Source organism: Physeter macrocephalus, chromosome 18 (assembly GCF_002837175.3).
Source record: "Physeter macrocephalus isolate SW-GA chromosome 18, ASM283717v5, whole genome shotgun sequence".
Classification (NCBI taxonomy): Eukaryota; Metazoa; Chordata; class Mammalia; order Artiodactyla; family Physeteridae; genus Physeter; species Physeter macrocephalus.
In genome coordinates this window covers 84,698,449-84,715,776 of record NC_041231.1, presented here as the reverse complement: position 1 = coordinate 84,715,776, position 17,328 = coordinate 84,698,449, and the positions used below count along the sequence as shown (strand labels likewise).

General features: G+C 52.6%; 2 protein-coding genes across 9 annotated transcripts; one reads left to right on the top strand and one right to left on the bottom strand.

Moving 5' to 3' along the window:
- Positions 1–4,622: 4,622 nt before the first annotated feature.
- On the bottom strand, positions 4,623–9,840 carry PRRT1 (proline rich transmembrane protein 1). Its single transcript, XM_007118611.4, has 5 exons — positions 9,783–9,840; positions 7,848–7,991; positions 6,413–6,942; positions 5,874–6,059; positions 4,623–5,697 (listed from the first exon to the last, which is right to left on the bottom strand). The coding sequence occupies exons 2-5, from the start codon at positions 7,864–7,866 to the stop codon at positions 5,521–5,523; spliced, it is 912 nt and encodes a 303-aa protein (XP_007118673.1). The 5' UTR covers positions 7,867–7,991; positions 9,783–9,840; the 3' UTR covers positions 4,623–5,520.
- On the top strand, positions 4,724–17,309 carry PPT2 (palmitoyl-protein thioesterase 2). Of its 8 annotated transcripts, none has more exons than XM_028479847.2 (10): positions 8,984–9,860; positions 9,987–10,052; positions 10,780–10,967; positions 11,213–11,366; positions 11,832–11,927; positions 12,017–12,124; positions 12,930–13,013; positions 13,134–13,218; positions 16,274–16,328; positions 16,509–17,309. In XM_028479847.2, exons 1-10 carry the CDS (start codon positions 9,851–9,853, stop codon positions 16,650–16,652), a joined length of 990 nt encoding a protein of 329 aa, XP_028335648.2. In that variant the 5' UTR covers positions 8,984–9,850; the 3' UTR covers positions 16,653–17,309. The 8 variants fall into 8 exon arrangements, with proteins under 8 accessions (XP_028335650.1, XP_028335648.2, XP_007118671.1 ...); XM_007118609.4 differs by lacking the exon at positions 8,984–9,860 and adding an exon at positions 10,135–10,272 and having other exon boundaries at positions 9,880–10,052; positions 10,758–10,967; XM_028479849.2 differs by lacking the exons at positions 8,984–9,860; positions 9,987–10,052 and adding an exon at positions 4,724–4,744.
- Positions 17,310–17,328: the final 19 nt, after the last annotated feature.

Here is a 17,328-nt window from a genome sequence, read left to right as displayed (position 1 = left end):
AGGTGGCCTGGGAGATTTGGGGGTGGGACCATGAGGAAGTTCTTTTCTGAGAGTTTCAATTTTCTAACTGAGATAGGGAGAAAGGTTGTCATCTTATGAAATTGCGGTCTCAGATTTGGGGAATGTGGGAAAATGCAGGCTTGCAGGCCACACTGAAGGCTGAAAGGAAGCGAGACCAGTCGGTATGACTGTGTGTTTTTTCCCCAGACACATTCAGCTCTTGGGTGCAGGTGTGGTGCAGGCAGAGTTGGATTTCACCAGGGATAAAATGTGTTGAAGGGAGAGGGACCAAGAATACAGTGCAAGGCCTGAGAGGCAATTACAGTGTTGAAGCTTGGGATCTGCAGTAGGTATTGAGGTAAGTAAAAAATGAGGGTATCTAGCGGCAAAGAAGAGTGAGAGAGTCAATGAATGGGAGGTCCAGGTGGGGTTGAAGAATTTTTGGAACGGGGTACTGGGTGAAGGAGGAGGGGTGACATGAAAAGACTGAAGAGATTTTGGAGGGGAGGCAATTATTTGTGGTAACCAAGTCAAAGATGTGACACAGGGAGACAGTGGCTGGGGAGGGGGGAAACATCATTGAAGGTGAGGAAGGGAAGGAACTGACGAGGGTGCTGTATGGTTATCTACATGGATATTGAAGCCACCAAAAGTAATGAAATGTCAGAGGTAGATGGTAGAGAGTAGATGGCAGAGAGAAAGGCGGTAAGCTAGATACTGAATCTTCAACGAGGATTCAACAGGAGAGTGATGATCCAGAATCGAATCATGGGGGAATCAGAGCTCCCAATAGCTGTTAGAGGGTCCAAAGACTCTCCTCCTGGAGGATGGAATCTCTGTTGATAGGACAAGAGCCACGGGCATCCTTGCTCTTGGAGGGAGTTGAGGTAAGGTAGGAGGAGAAATGAATTGGAATACGCCTCCCAAGGGAGGAATCTGAGTGAGGTGATGAGATCTTGGAGAAGTCATTTTCATTCACTTCTTTCTCTGCTTAATTCCTTTCCATTCAATTGAGTTCAAAGATTGGTAGAAGAGGTTTTATGTGTGAGGATCTGCAAACCAGAGATAAGCCAGATTTGGCTCCTGCCTTCAAGTAGCTGACAAGGTAAGGTGAGTACATCAAGATCTCAGTGGGAAGAGATGGGAAAAAATCCAGATAAAGTGAACAGTGGGTATGTTTTAGACCCAGATACTTTCTCCTAAAGAAATTTGCTCTGGTTGAAGCCACACCTTTCGGCCTCTCCTCTCTGCCGTGGTCCCTAATCACAAGCCTCTAAGCTTGTGATTCCCAACCTTGGCTGGGATCCCTACCTTTGGAATCACCTGGGGATGTCTTTAAAAATATTGACGCCTGAGTCCCAAGAGATTGTGATTTAATTGGTTTAGGATTCGACCTGGGGTTTGGGATTTTTAAATGCTCCCCAGATGACTATAATGTACAGCCAGGGGTAAAAATCATGGCTCCAAGGAATGCCTGGAGCTATGTTTAGAAACCCACTGCTTTAGTCCAAACCGTAATAGAGGGAGACTCCTTCTTGCTGGAGTGAAGGGGTCAATTGATCTGAGCCTTGAAGGATAGGTACATTTTAGCCAAGTGAAGAAGCAGATGTGAAGGGAAGGAGAATATCATGAGCAAAAGCTTAGATGTGGTCTGAAACACATGACAAGCAGCAAACAATTTGGTTTGTAACAGGCAGAGATTGGAGTAAGAGGTCTTAGATTTGAAGAACAGCTGGGTAAAGACCTGAAGTGGGAATGGTGAATAAAACAGTTTGGTTCCAGAGAAAGCTGGACGATTTCAAATTATGGAAGAGGTTGAAGGCCATACTAAAATTTTGTAAACAGGTGAGTAAACAATAGGGAATCTTGAAGGGCTTTTGAGAGGTGTGTTAAGGGGTTATGAGAAGTGTGTTTAGGGAGGATAACCTGACAGCAGTGTCAAGGGAGACTTGGGGTAGGGAGAGGTAGGAAAGAGGGAGACCTGTTAGGGGAGCTGTTGCAACAATCCTAGATGAGGTCATTTTTCCAGCAAGAGTTGGGAAAAAGTTACGGATTCAAAAGACATTGTGATGGCAGGATTGACTGGGCTTGACAGCTCACCAAAAGTAAAGGCAGGAAGGAGGTTGAAGAGGCGTCACGTTTTCAGATAAGGGCGCCCGGGAAATGGTGCTGTCTACAAAGGTAGGGAAGCAGTTTTTCAGTGGCATTTCATCTGTTTGGTTTGGAACCTGCTGAGTTTAGAGAACCAGCAGCATTGTCCAACCATCCGTGTTCCACAGGCACCAGAAGAATGTCTGCCTATAAATACATAGGCTGGAGAATGTCTTAGTCAACTTGGGCTGCTGTAACAGAATACCATAAACTGGCTGTCTTATAAACAACAGAAATCGATTTCTCACAGTCCTGGAGGCTGGGAATTCCAAGATTAAGGTGCTGGCAGATTCAGTGTCTGGTGAGAGCTCCTTCTGGTTCATAGACAGCCTTCTTCTAGCTATGTCCTCACATGGTGGAAGGAGCAAGAGAGCTCTCTGGAGTCTCTTTTATAAGGGCACTAATACCATCCATGAGGACCTACCTTCAAGACCTAATCATCTCCCAAATGCCCCATCATCACATTGGGGATTAGGCTTCAACATATGAATTCTGGGAAAACACAAACATTCAGTCTGTAGCAAAGAAGCATCTGGTTACAAATGACGTCTGAGTTTGGAGTGGATGAGATTTTTTCAAGGGAAGTTCTCAGAGAAGGGAAAAGAAATCCAGATATAGATACTTCGGGCACAGGAGGTGAAAAAACGGGCCAGGAGAGAGGAGGAGGGATGACTTGAGGTGTGCGTATAGGTAGAGGGGGAGGAGATAACATGTCCCTGAACCTGGGAAAGTGGGGAATCCAGGGTCAAGGGACAAACATGGGAGGGTTCAGAGAGGCAGTGTACTGTGAAAATGCCATTGATTTTGGCTCCTGGTAACTTTTGGTCATTGCTTACTGTTTGAAAGAACAATGTCAGTAGAGTTGGGAATGGAAGTGTATTTCAAAGGGTTAAGAAGCAGTGGGTATGAAAGAAAGACATTTCTGAAAACAATACACCCTATTCAACAGGGGAAAAGTGAGTAGGTAGTGAGGAAATGCAAGCTGCAGATGTCAGTTCTTTTTTCACGAAATTGGGCAAGGAAGGCACATGAAACCTGAAACATCCAAAGGAGAACCCATGATTTCCATACTCCATCCCATCCTCATCCCATGTCTCCTATCACAGTGCATGGCTTCCCTTCTAGATTATAAACTTCATGAGCTTCAGTGTTCACACCTGCTGTCTCGGACGATGTCTCACCAGTATCCTGCATGGAATACAGGATAGGACCCTGTCCTGCAGGTGTACAACTGAAGATACCAAGTCCACCGCTTGTGCCTCCTCCCCCTCCCCAAGAGGTCTCCTGGTTGACCTCAGGATAGGAGAGAGCAACTAGCCTCAGGCAGACTTGAGAGGCTATGGACTTCCTCCCTGGTACTCAGCTTTGGTCAGAATGTTTGTGTGCCCTCCCCTCTCCCCCAATTCATATATTGAAATATAATGTGCAGTACAATGGTATTAGGAGGTGAGGCCTTTGGGAGGTACTTAGGTCATGAGAGTAGAGCCCTCATGAGTGGGATTAGTGCTCTTATAAAAGAGACCCCACAGAGCTCCCTAGCCCTTTCGGCCAAGTGAGGATACAGTGAGAGGTCTACAACCCGGAAGAGGGCCTGCACCTGACTGTGCTGGCACCCTGATCTCAGACTTGCAGTAAACTTCTGTTCTTTATAAGCCATCCAGTAATGGCATTTTTGTTATAGCAGCCCGACTCCCACAGCTCTTTGCTCCCTTTGCCTTCCCTACACTGGTACAACACACCACATAGGGCTAATCCAAGTTGTCTGCCACCCTTCAGCCTGCAAGCAGGAACAGCTGTGGGCAGCTGGCATCTCTTCCCTGCCCCATACCACCCTATCCCTGACCAACTTTTTCAGAATGGTCTGCCTTCTTTTCCTCCTGACTTCCTGGAGTTCTGGGGATAGATCCCTGGGTCTGCTTGTAAATCTTCCCTCTCCAAAGCCTTAAGCCCAGTCTGGCAGGGACTGGAAAAGGTGTGGGTAAAGAAATCCCTACCAAGGATGGATCTCAAGGTCTTCCCCAGTAGGATTCCCAGGGAGGCCCCTTCCCCCCATATTTGTGTTTGTCTCTCTGGTGTCCCGGGAATCTGTCTCCTCTCACTTTTGTCTCTGTCAGTTTTCTTCCCCCACCTTCCCCACGCCCCCCAGAGGGGGAGATGAGGGGAGGTGAAAGGGGAAACCAAAAAAGCAGGGTCGGCAGGGACTGGAAAAGGTGTGCTGGGTAAAGAAATCCCTACCAAGGATGGATCTCAAGGTCTTCCCCAGTAGGATTCCCAGGGAGGCCCCTTCCCCCCATATTTGTGTTTGTCTCTCTGGTGTCCCGGGAATCTGTCTCCTCTCACTTTTGTCTCTGTCAGTTTTCTTCCCCCACCTTCCCCACGCCCCCCAGAGGGGGAGATGAGGGGAGGTGAAAGGGGAAACCAAAAAAGCAGGGTCTTTGCAAGGCTGCAGTCTCCGGAGTTGCATGTGATAAATCCACTTAATCTGTTTAATATTGTCTTTCAGAAATTCACACACACACGCACACACGGATCAGAACAAGGTGAGGACTACCGAGGGGACGGGGAGGGACCGGCTCCCTCCGGACACTGGAAGGTTTGTACTCTAGGTTCCCTTCTGCCCGACTGCCCAGGAGTTGGGATAGGAGCAAGGGAGTATTTACAGAGAAAGGGGACGTAATCTTCATCCCAGGGTGAAGGTTCTGAAACCGGTAACCTCCCAAATCTCATTCCAAAAAAATCAAAAGTAGACAGAGATTCCGGGATTAGCAAGAGGCCGGGATGAGGTGGAGGAGAAACGGAACTGTACTCGCAAAAATGGGAGTGAGCGTGGGGGCGTGGCTACCCTGGGGCTCGGCTCTTGCGCCGGGCGAAGGGGAGGAGTCTGTCAGTAAGGGGGCGAGGCCTGGCGCCACAAACCCAATCACCGGACTGAATCACCCCGCAGGGAAGAAAAGAAGGCGGAGCCTGCCGACCTGGAGGCGGGGCTTTATCAGAGCCGGGGCGGAGCCTATACAGGAGGCGGGGCTTTAGGGACAAGTTTCCAGGCTGGGGAGCAGTGACCGAGGGAGTTCGGCCGGGGGCGCTGTATTTAGAGGGGGTGGGGGCCTGGAGCGACTGAGGGGCCCGGCATTTGGCCGGAATCCCAGGAAGCGGCGTCTCTGTTAGTGTGGGTTTTGGCGGGGTTCCTGAGGAACTGGATTCGGAGCGTGCCCGCAAGGCGAGAGTTTCCGCAGAGGCCTAGTTTAGGATGTAACCAAGTCCGGTGGCCCCAGAAGCGGGTGTGCAGGGTGCCCGCTGGATCCGCGGCTAGACGGCAAAACGCGCTTGGGAGGTCGAGGGGCGCAGAGTGGGGCCGGGCCGTAGGCGTCCTTACGGATCCCAGTAGTTCTCGTGGTGCTGTGCAGCAATGATGATGACTACGGTGAGGATGGTACAGAGCACCATAGCTGCTATGCCCACGGCCAGGGAGATGAAGGAGAAGTTCCGGGCCTCGCGTGAAGCAATCTCGGCTGACACCATGTCTCCGCGGGCCAAGGCCGTGCGCACCTGCGGGGGAGGGCGGGGGGAGAGCAGATCAGAGAGCTGCTACCTCGGCCGCACGCCTCAGCCTCCCTCTAAGGTGCTCCCCAAAACGTCCAGCACTCCCTGGAACTAAGAAAGACCTAGTGAGCCCTCCTCTCCATGCTCCGCCTCCATTCCCTCCCCCCTCCCCCCCCACGCACCTGCACTGCCTTGAAGATGGCAATGATGCCCGTAGGCCAGAAGCAGCAGATGGTGGTCAGCACCGCGATGGGCATGTAGTCATGGGGTGGGCGCCTCGGCTCCAGCAGGGCCAGCCCTGGGCCTTGGGGCGGCGGGGGAAGCGTGGAGGTTACTCCCGTTCCCCCCGGGGTCCCGCCGGCATAGGGCTGTGGAAGGAAGGTTGTGGGGAGAGGACGTCACTCTTACCCTCCTTGAGCCCACCAACTTTCCACGTCTGGCAGAGAAAGAGGTTTGTTTCCTTCTTTCAAACCTCCTCTGGACTTTTAGGCTGTTTCCCCTGCCAGGCCTTGATCTTTGACTCCAGCTGACCACCAGACCACTCCCTCCCCGCCCCGCCCCGTTCCCAGGCTTTTCCTTAGTGTCTCCTCTCCCTTGGCCCCAGAACGCCGCCTGGTCCCCTGGCCCTGTTTCTCTACCCCACCAGCCCCCAGTGTGTCCCCAATTCCAGGTCCTGTTCCATCCCCTCCTCCCCCCAGGCCCCTGTCCGCCCCGTACTCACCGCGCCCACCGGGTAGACTGGCACGTAGGCAGTGCAAGGCTGCAGCTGTAAGGGGTAACCGGGGGCTACGTAGCCCCCCAGTGGCAGCGTGCCTACCGCTCCAGTGTGCGTGGGCACCACGAAGCCCGGGGCCTGGGCAGTGTGAGCGGGCGGCGGCGGGGGCGGGGCGGCGGCGGCGGGCGGCGGCGGGGGTAGTGGGCCCTCGAAGCGAGTCTCCTGCAGGTAAGGGTCGGGTGGCATGCGGGGCAAGGTAGCGCAGCCGGGTGGGGGTCCCCCAGCGGCCGGGCCGGGCGGGACGTGATGCGGAGGCCTAGGCAAGGTGGCGGAGGACGAGGGACCGCGCTGAGTCCCGGAAGCCAGGCCCCCAGCCCCTAAGCGCGGGAGGGTGGCAGTGCCAGACTGGTGGTAGTGGTGGTGGTGGTGATGGTGCGAGGAAGGGGCTGTCTGTGGGGGCGGGGCGGGAGGTTCAGCCGGGGGCTGGGGGGCATTGTAGGGTGGTGGAGAGGTGTGAGGGACTGAGTCGGGGAGGCCTGGGGGCGGTGAGCAGAGGTGTGGGGAGAGATAAGACAGATGAGTTAGTGGGGGGCAGGGGGAGACACAGAGGGTCAGGGATGGAGGAAGATAATGGGAGAGACGGAGAGGAGATGGGTGAGAAGCCGTCTCTCATTCCTGGGGCAGCAAAGAGGTTGTATCTAGGCCATCAGGTCCCCCCCCCCCGCCCCCGCTTTTCAATCTAGTTTTGAGGTCATAACTCTCTCTGCTCCTCTGCCTTCTTCAGCAGTGGGCACACAGCTTTAACCTGCAGACCCAAACTCCTATGCTCCTTGGCTCATGGCTGCCTTTGGGCTAGCCTATGCGAGCTAGTCCTGTGTGTGCACGTGTGTAGACATGCAACACTGTGTTAACATGTGCTCAGTTCAACAGTTGTATAAACACATGTAGGATAACATGTTCCTCTCTGCGATTCCTTCAGTGGGGAGGGGGTGCCCTAGTCTCTTTGGGAGTCTCAGTACCACTTTTAGGACAGATTAAAGAAGGGTCCTCTGGATTTTACTCCCCTGGCAACCCCCATCTCTCCATGTTTCCCCATTGGATGTCTCCATGCGAGCCAGTGTCATCTGTCCATCTGTCACTTGCAATGATGCTCTCCATGCAGTACCTGGCTGATGCTAAGTCACTCTTGTACTTCCCTCACCCTCTCAACCTGCCCCCCTAACCCATGTTGTTGGCAAGGGACTGAGGCTGAGACTGGCAGGAGGAAAGGAAGAGAAGGGAGGGATATAAAAAGAGGAGGGGGTTTGGGGGTCGGGGTGTGGAGAGCTGGATACAAGGGGAATGAAACAGAACCAACCGCTAGGGAGGGGTAAGGGAGGGGGTGGGGGGGGAGAGTCAGGAGACACTGGAGAGGGCTGGAGGTTTTGTTGTTGTTTTCTACCTGACTTTTCGGATGACATGCCTGCTGTCTCGCTGGGACAGGATCCGTGCAACCGGAGTCTGGAGTCAGGGTCCCTGGCTAGCACCGGAGTCTGGGTGCGCAGATTGCGCAGCCGGCAGCAGCGCAGAGATGGAGAGATGAAGACTGTGGCGGCGGGGGGCGGAGGGAAAGCGGGGGGGGGGGGGGGGCTTAAAGGGACCGAGGGGAGGGAGGGGGAATCCTCCAGACGTATCCCCACTCGGTCTCTCTCCGCTTTTGGACTACGTCTCGCCTCCTCTCACCCCGGCATTCAAGCCCCCAGTTTGGGCTCCTTTGGAGTTGTCATGGAAACTGGGAGGCAAGCAAGACCAGGCAAGGCGGGTGGTACTAAGGGAAGGAAGGAGGGAGAAAGAACTCTCTAGAGTCTTCCCCTCCAAGAATGGTCGTAGTGATTATATTGTGGGAGGCATCGAGCAGGTGCTCAGTGGATTCAATACCCCAGTTCCCTCTGGATCTTGTTCACCCCAGTCAGGCCTGCCCCTCCTCAGCTTCCCTGAGTCCCTGTAAGATCTCAGGATCTTCTCCCAAATGCTTGGCTCTTAGTTTTCCCCTCTGTAGGAGAGATGACTGTATGAGAGAGAACGGTAAAAACAAAACCAAAAACAAACAAACACCAAACAACAGAACAAAACAAAACAAAATAGAGAGAGAGAAAAAACCGTGTGCAGAGTTGAGGCCGGCCAAGGCCTGAAAAGTTTCCAGGGTTATGACCTCGACCTGCCACCCTGGCCTGGGATGAATCGGGAGGTAAAGTGAGAGGCTCTGGTCTATAGCAGTTCAGAGGTAGGAGGCCTGTGGTGTGTTGGGGGCTGGGGGTTGCAGGGTAGGACGAAGCGGAAGCTTGGGGGATATATAGATACCTTTCCTCTTCAGGATGAAGGAGCTGAAGCCCGCTGGGAGGAGGGGATGGATCAACTGCTCATTGCTGGCAGCTCGGTTTGGGAATACGTGCTTGGTCCCCCTTCCCCCCTTTACTTACTGGGCTTCTTAGAGTTTCCAGGGCCTCAGTGTTCAGTTCCATTCCTGAAATCCCACCCACCCACCACCCCCGCCAAGACACAGAGCCATTGCCTGAGTCGACCTGGGGGCACAGCGGTAACTGCAGTCTTTTTATTTTGCTTATTGTATCTTGGGAGCTTGTACGTGGGGATGGGGGGTGAAGATCAGCAGTCAGCCAAGACTGACCAGAGTTGGGCTTTTTGCAAAAACGTAACTGGGAGTCATTATTACCCATCCCACCCTCCCCCTTTAGACTAGTACTTCCTGGCCCCCGTCTGAGGCAGTCGCTCTCCGGAGCTCTGTCCTTCCCCTCCGACTCCAGGCAGAAACTACAGAGCTGTAAGAGAGGCGCTTGCCAGGGCGATTCCCAGGCCCCAGAGATTTAGATCACAGCCCCATACCGCTCACTTGGCTTCTAAGGCGTTCGCGTGAGCCCCTAACCCCCTACCGCCACCCCATCCTCCACACGGCTCGGGGCGCAAGTTGGTTTTATTGGGAGAGACTTAGACTGGCAAAGACCTTGTGAATAGAGAGAGGAATTCAGAGAAGCTGCGATTTTTTTTTTTTTAAATCAAGGGAAACGTCTTTAAATGCTAAGTAAAAGCCCTAACCCGGGCACCTGCGTATCGGTAGGGGTCACAGGTGGAGAGGTGCGGGACGCCTGGAGTTCAGAAGTCCAGACCGGGTGGGAAGGTCTGAGTAAGGAGCCGCCCACAAGGAGCTCCAAGTTCAGGGCGGGGTTGTGGAGTCGCTCTGGTGGAAAGACTCATCCGAAAGCAAACGAGCCTGAGTCAGCGCTGCCCTAGGGGCCCTCCACCCCTGGGGGGCGGGGGGGTGTCACAGATGGGCCCCGGAGTCGAGTAGGGCAGAAGAAACTGGGCCAAGCTGCACTTTTACCTCGAGGGGCCTCGAGGGCTCTCCGTGTCTCTGGAGACAAGGGCACTACAAGGATGTAGTGATGAAGGATGAAGAGTTGTAAGACGCAGATCCGGCGCGGCCGGGAGGGAAGGGGTTAGGAGTAGGGTCCGCCTGGGCTACCTTCAGCCCTTATCAGACGGACGACGAAATGCGAAGGACTGCCTTTCCCGTCTGTTCTCCCAGCGCCTCCCTGGGGAAGGAGAGGAGAACTCCGTGTTCCGCTGCGGAGCCGGACGCCTGAATTGGGAGGTAGAGCGAATCAAGGCCGGGAAATGGGACCCTTGGGTCGTTGCTGCCGCAGGGACTGAAGAGGCAGTCTCTCAATTCCCAGGACCTGTTTGCTGCTTCTGCGTCTCCCCGCCGGTCTAAGTGGATCGCTCCACCTATGTCCTCCCCCGCTCTTTGGGCGCGATGGATTGTTCCATTGCCCCTCCAGTCTCGGGCCTGCGTTGCGGGGGACACTGGCACGGTTGGTAGGGAAAGCCCCGGACGTGACGGCTGAGTGCGACCCTGAGCAGCCTCCCCTCTCCCATCCGTCATTCCCCTGCGCGCGTTCTCCTTACACCCTTCCCCTCCCCCACGTGGGTTCCAAGCTGCAGGGAAGTAAACAGCGGGCAGAGCGAGGCTCACGGACCCAGGCCAGGTGGGAGTTTGCACTCTCCAGGGGTCCTGCGCTGCTGCTCAGGGGTCTTGCTTGCAAAACCCCGGTCTTGCATGGCTGGGATGATGCATTAGGAAGATGCTGGCCTGGGGACAGGGTCCCCGCTGAGTTAGGGGAGGGGCTTGGGTGAGCGTCAGTGCGTCTACAGTGTGGTTGGGGGGTGTGTTTGTGGGGAGAGGACTAGAGTAAAAGTAGGATATTTGGGGACAAGGACCTGGTGTGGGAACGGGCAGGGGAGGCTTGATTGCCGGCGTCTGTTCGGAAGGCAGGGGGTGTTGTCATCTCTCTCACAGGCCCTCATCGCCCCCTCCTCAGGCGGGAGCATGCTGGGGCTCCCGGGGCTGCGGCTCCCCCCGGCGGGGTTCCTTTTCCTGTTGCCATTCCTGCTGCTGCTGCCCGCAGCCCCCGCGCCCCATCGGGCTTCCTACAAGCCGGTCATCGTGGTGCATGGGCTCTTTGACAGCTCGTACAGCTTCCGCCACCTGCTGGAATACATCAACGAGGTCTGGCAGGGGACCCCGGGTTGTGGGGCGTTGGTGGCGTCTACAGAGGCTGGGGAAGGAGAATGGGGAACTGAATGCTGGGCCTGCCAACTTCCTCAGGGAGCTGGTGCTGGCGTGGGGAAAGTCTGGGGACGAGAGATCCTTGGTTCTAGCAGGGCACAATAGGCATGTGGGCGCTGGCCAGGGGGCGGTGTGGAGGGGCTTCATTGTCCATCCCCGGTTGGGGCATTGCCCCCTTCCCACAGACACACCCTGGGACTGTGGTGACAGTGCTCGATCTCTTCGATGGGAGAGAGAGTTTGCGGCCCCTGTGGGAACAGGTGCAAGGGTTCCGAGAGGCTGTGGCCCCCATCATGGCAAAGGCCCCTCAAGGGGTGCATCTCATCTGCTACTCGCAGGGTAGGCACCCTCCCCCACCCCAGCTCCTAAGCCCTATCTGAGGCTTGATCCTTATCTGAGGGACACTGCCTAGTGTTCCCTTTTTGGAGCCACATTGCTTCAGCCAGAGCCCTTGACACTTGAGCCCTCCTTTTCTGACTTCCCTCAGTACCTGGGTCTTATCTCTGTGTGTATCCTGAGTGGGAGGAAGGCTCCCTGCAGTGCTGCCCCTTTCTTTGCCCATTACCCATGGTTCTTGGACATAAAAGGTAGTGGGACAGTAAAAAGCACCCTACAGTTAGTCAGGACACCCAGTTTCGAATTCTGGCTCTGTCACTTACATGACGTGGATGTTTTGACACAGGGTGTGTGCCTTCTCTGGGCCTCAGTTTCCTTTAGGTACACTGTGGGGGGGGGGTGCGGACGGGGGGCAGTGTTGGCCCGGCTGTCCCTAAGTCCCTGCCCAATGTGGTGTTCTGCCTGCAGGGGGCCTGATATGCCGGGCACTGTTGTCTGTGATGGATGAACACAATGTGGATTCTTTCATCTCTCTCTCCTCTCCACAGATGGGACAGTATGGAGGTGAGTGGGCACTGTGGGCTCCATAGGGGGGGCCCTGAGTCTTGAGGGCACAAGGTTGGAGCCACCTGGCACTGCTGTTCTCTTGCCAGACACGGACTATTTGAAGTGGCTGTTCCCCACCTCCATGAGGTCTAACCTCTACCGCATCTGCTATAGCCCCTGGGGCCAGGAATTCTCCATCTGCAACTACTGGCATGGTGAGTAGGACATGCCAAACTGGGGCCTCCATGGAAAGGGCATCCTGGAGGATAGGGCCTGCTGCTCCCACCTCTACCATAACCAACAGCAATGATAATGATGAACTTAACAGTTATTGAGCACTTACTATGTGAACAGGCACTGTTCAAAATGCTTTATGTGTATCACCTTATTTGCCTTAGAGAGTGTAGCCTGCTGCAGGGGTTGGCCGACTGTATCCTTAAAGGGCCAGATAGTAAATATTTTGAGTTTTGCAGGCCGTACAGTCTCTGTCACACAACCACTCAGTTCTGCCACAGTGATGTGAAAGCAGCCATATACCGTATGTAAATGAATGAGTGTGTCTGTGTTGGCAATAAAATTTATTTACAGAAACAAGCAGTGAACTGGATTTGGCTAATGAGTCATAGTTTGCAAACGCCTGGTATAGTTTTTAAGACCATGGATGCTGCTGGGTCCAGACTGCTTGGGTTTGAAGCCTGGCCCTGTGGCATGACTTTGGGCAAGTTACTCAACCTTTCTGTGACTCAATTTTCCTCATCTGTATAATGATATAGTACATACCTTATAGGGTGGTTATGAGGATTAAATAAATTAATGAATGTAATGTACTTTGAACAGTATCTGGCTCATAGTAGGTGTTAGAAAAAGGTGTTTGCTATTATGTTTACAATTATCATGGCTACTATTATATTACTATTCACCTTGTCTATTACTTTAGCCTCCTGATTGGTCTTCCAGCCTCTGGTCTTGCCTCTTCTCCCTGCTACTCTGACAACCTTTCTAACTGCTGTTTGTACCCAGACCCCCACCATGATGACTTGTACCTCAATGCCAGCAGCTTCCTGGCCCTGATCAATGGGGAAAGAGACCATCCCAATGCCACTGGTAAGACCCCAGTCTCCTACCCTGGTCCCATTTTCTGCTTCTCTGACCCCCCCGTGTTCCCCTCTCCAACCTGGCCTGACTCCTGTGACTGACTCAGGCTCTCTTCTTGCCACCCTGCAGCTTGGCGGAAGAACTTTCTTCGTGTGGGCCGCCTGGTGCTGATTGGGGGCCCTGATGATGGTGTCATTACCCCCTGGCAGTCCAGGTAATAAGGGACTGTGTGGCCTGAAGATTGGCTAAGGACACCCCAGCCCCCACCAATCTTTGTCTCATTTCTAAAACTGGCCTGCTCCTTCCACTGTTCAGTTAATACCCCTACCCTCCATTCATCTTGTCACCCAAGACCAAAACCTGGGAGTCATCTCCTAGCCTCTTATATGTAGCCAGTCACTAAGCCCTGCTGACTCTACTAGGTAGAGTCTGCTTGCTCTCCATCCCTACCAACCCCCCTTTGTAAAAACTTTTAACTTTGAAATACTTACAGATTCGTAGGAAGCTGCAAAGATAGTTTAGAGAGGTCCTGTGTATCCTTCACCCAGTTCCCCCCAATGGTGGCATCCTATGTAACTATAGCACAATATCAAAACCAGGACTGTGACATTGGTACGTGTGTATAGTTCCATATGCCATGTAATCACATTTCCTACCACCTCTTTTACTTACCTGGACTACTGTAATAGCCTCCAGCCTCGTCCCCTCTATCCTATTCCTCAGGAAAATCCATGGCTTCATGGCACTCTGTGCCTGCCTTTGAGCATCATGAGTGATCTGAAATGTCACCTGATCTACTTTAGTCACTCAACAAATACTCTGTGTGCCTAGGCACTGTTCTGGGTCCTGGGGCTGCAGCAGTAAATGAAAGAGAAGTCCATGGTGTTATGTAGCTTACATTCTTGTGGGGGAGACAGATAATAAATGTAAATCTATATGCCAAGTGGTGATAAAATAAGGCAGGGGAAGGGATTAGAGGATGGCCAGGGCCTATGTTAGCTGGTGGCCAGAGAAGTCCTACTGGAAGAGTTGCCATTTGAGCAGAGACTGAAGGAAGTGAGGGAAAGAGTTGTGCATCAAACTGGGGGAAGAACAACCCGGGGGAGGGGAGTAGCACCTGCAAAGGCCCTGGGGCAGGTCTGAGGAATAAGAAGGCCCATGTGGCTAGAGTGCAGGGAGCTATGGAGAGGGTGGGAGAGGAGGTGAAAGAGGTAGCAGGGAGCCAGTTACAGAGAGCCTTTGTGGGGCAAAGTAAGCCCCCCCTTTTTCTCCTGAAATATACACAACATAAAACTTTACCACTTTTAAGTGTATAGTTCAGTGGCATCAAGTCCATTCACATTCTTGTGTAAGCATAACCTCTATTTATCTCCAGAACCTTTTTTTCCTTCGCAAATTGAAACCCCATACCCTTTAAAGAATGGTAACTCCCTCATCCCTGCCACTCCCTGGCCCCTGGCAACCATGGCCCTTGATCTTTGAAAATTCTGAGACAGCAACACTTTGGAAGGTTTTAAGTGAATGAGTAACATGCCTTGTAATAGTTAAGAGGTGGGATTTATTTTTATCTCATTTCAAACAATCCTGTGAAGATAATAATGGCTCAAGGTTATATAGCACCTTTTATGTCCCAAAGCATTATTCTAAGTACTTTTCAAACAAAGCTCATTTAATTCTCACAACAACCTATAGGGTAATTACTATTATCCTCTTTTGACATATAAGGAAACTTAAGTACAAAGAGATTAAAAAACCTGCCTACAGGGCCTCCCTGGTGGCGCAGTGGTTGCGCGTCCGCCTGCCGATGCAGGGGAACCGGGTTCGCGCCCCGGTATGGGAGGATCCCACATGCCGCGGAGCGGCTGGGCCCGTGAGCCACGGCCGCTGAGCCTGCGCGTCCGGAGCCTGTGCTCCGCAACGGGAGAGGCCACAACAGAGGAAGGCCCGCATACCACAAAAAAAAAAAAAAAAAAAAAAAAAAAACCTGCCTACATTCATAGTTAGTAAGTGGTGAAGTCAGGCTGTCTGACTTAACCACAATGTTTTGCTTCCTCTCTACAAAGGAGGTATTCTTATACAGGGCAAAGAAGATAAGCTACATGATCAACCACACACAGTGGGGAGTTGTGTGGCAGAGCTGGAGTTTAAATCCAGGTCTTTGTGCCCCTACTGCTTTCCTACCGTATGAAATCCAGCCCTTCAACAAGGCCTCCAGGCCTCCAACCCAGCACCCCACGCACCCAGCTGTGCCTTACCTCTGTGCTGCTCTTGGTGTTCCATTTTCCTGGGACAGCCTTCCTTAGTCCAGGGTAAACGCTGGGAAGCCTTTGGTGATGCTCTAAAACTAGGGTAGTAGACTCTCCTCTTTGCTCCCATAGCCCATATCGGCATGTGTTCAGTTATTTATGGCCTGTGTCCACTCAAGTGCCCATGCCAGTTAAATATTCTTAATTTAAAAAAATTTAAGAACTTTTTATTTTGAAATAATTTCATACTCAAGAAATTACCAAAGTAGTACAAAGCAATCTTGTGTTCTCTTCACCTAGATTTCCCAAATGTTAACATCTTACCGAGTTTATCTTAGCATCCTCTCTCTCTCCCTCCCTCCCTCCCTCTCTCTCTCCATATATATATATATATATACACACACATATATATGTACGGAGTATGTGTGTGAACCATTTGAGAGCAGGTTGCATGATATCTCTTCACCCTTGAAAACTTCAGTATGTCAGTGTCTATTTTCTACGTACAGGACATTCTTTTACATATCCACAATACAATGATCAAGATCAGGAAATTAACATTGATACAGTACTCTGTAGACCTTATTCAAATTTTCCCAATTGCCCTTTTAGAAAAATATCCAGTGCAAGATCCAACCCAGGATCCTGTGTTGCATTTAGTTGTCATGTCTCTTTAGTCTCTTTAATCTGGAATACTTCCTTGGTCTTTGTACACGACGTTGATATTTTGAAGCGTATGAGCCAGCTATTTTATAGAATGTCCCTCAGTTTGGGTTTGTTGGCTATTTCCTCATGATTAGATTCAGATTATGCATTTTTGGTGGGAATTCTGCAGAAGTGATGCTGTACCCTCAGTGCGTCACCTCATGAGGTACATGATATCCAGTTAAATATTGGTATTTTGAGTGTCCTCCTTGCTGCTTGTGTCCTTAACAGGCCATGAGTTCCTGAAGGACCCTAGCCCACCTTGATTTTCTCCAGCTCTCCTGATAACCTCCCCCTTACCCCCCAATCTTTTTGTAGCTTCTTTGGTTTCTATGATGCAAATGAGACGGTCCTGGAGATGGAGGAGCAACTGGTGAGTTCATTGGAATTACTTTCCCTTTCTGCGCGCACCGTCCCAGCTGTCTGTGGCTCTCTCTGCCACTGACATGGGAATTGAAAGGTTCACCCTGTGGGGAGGGGGTCTGGGACACCAGCAGGAACTTACTTTGTCCTCCCTATGTCTTTCTTCCATGCTCCTTTGCCCACCTTGAAGGTTTATCTGCGGGATTCTTTTGGGTTGAAGACTCTCCTGACTCGGGGGGCCATAGTGAGGTGTCCGATGGCTGAGATCTCCCACACGGCCTGGCACTCCAACCGTACCCTTTATGAGACCTGCATTGAACCTTGGCTCTCCTGAGGGGTCCCTCAGGAACTCCCCAGCCCAGAGACCAAGTGGTAGCCTTGGAGGTCAGGCCCTGGTGTGCCCGTGACCACCTCATCGCTCCCCCACGGCCCCCACCAACCAGGGCTCCCAGGGCCCCTTCCTCCGCTCCTCTGTGAAATTGGCAAATCCTGGTTTCCGCCATCCCGTGTCCTCTCGTTTGGGGCTCGCTGCGGGCTCCCCCCTCCTCTTAAGGCCAAGCTTGGGAAGTGAGGAGCCGGGTTTACTCGTGGCTGCTCCTCGTCTCTGGCTGGAGACGCAGAACCCAGCCCCTGCCCGCCACACGGGTCTCCTTCCAGGCCACTCAGGACATTTGTAGCTTCTGTTTTCCCCATGTTCCCTGTTCGTCTGAACTCCCCTGTTGTGAGCCCTCCCATCCCCCAGGAAGGACCACCCATGAGAGTGGGGTTCTGAGGCTCCCCTATGGGGACATTTCCGTTCTTGAAGTGTCAGTGTTGGGGAATATCTGTGGCCTGTGAGGCCCATCTCAGGTTTGGGGATCCCCCAGTCCCTATGTTCAGTATTGGGGTGCCCTTGGGGAGCCCAGTTTCTTTGAGGCTCCAGCCCCTCTTTTAGCTACCCTTGAATGGGTGTTACCCCTGTATTTATGGAAATAAAGTTCCATTTACTCAGTTTGGCTTGACTCATTTCC

What these genes read in the sequence shown, in the direction of transcription:
- PRRT1 (XM_007118611.4), bottom strand. An exon ending in CAGTCTACCCGGTGGGCGCG is followed by an intron (nt 6,060 to 6,412) that starts GTGAGTACGGGG and finishes TTCCTTCCACAG; the next exon opens with CCCTATGCCGGCGGGACCCC. An exon ending in CCATCTTCAAGGCAGTGCAG is followed by an intron (nt 5,698 to 5,873) that starts GTGCGTGGGGGG and finishes CCTCCCCCGCAG; the next exon opens with GTGCGCACGGCCTTGGCCCG.
- PPT2 (XM_007118609.4), top strand. Translation starts at nt 10,189, where the DNA reads ATGTCCTCCCCCGCTCTTTGGGCGCGATGGATTGTTCCATTGCCCCTC. An exon ending in ATTACCCCCTGGCAGTCCAG is followed by an intron (nt 13,219 to 16,273) that starts GTAATAAGGGAC and finishes ATCTTTTTGTAG; the next exon opens with CTTCTTTGGTTTCTATGATG. An exon ending in TGGAGATGGAGGAGCAACTG is followed by an intron (nt 16,329 to 16,508) that starts GTGAGTTCATTG and finishes CCCACCTTGAAG; the next exon opens with GTTTATCTGCGGGATTCTTT.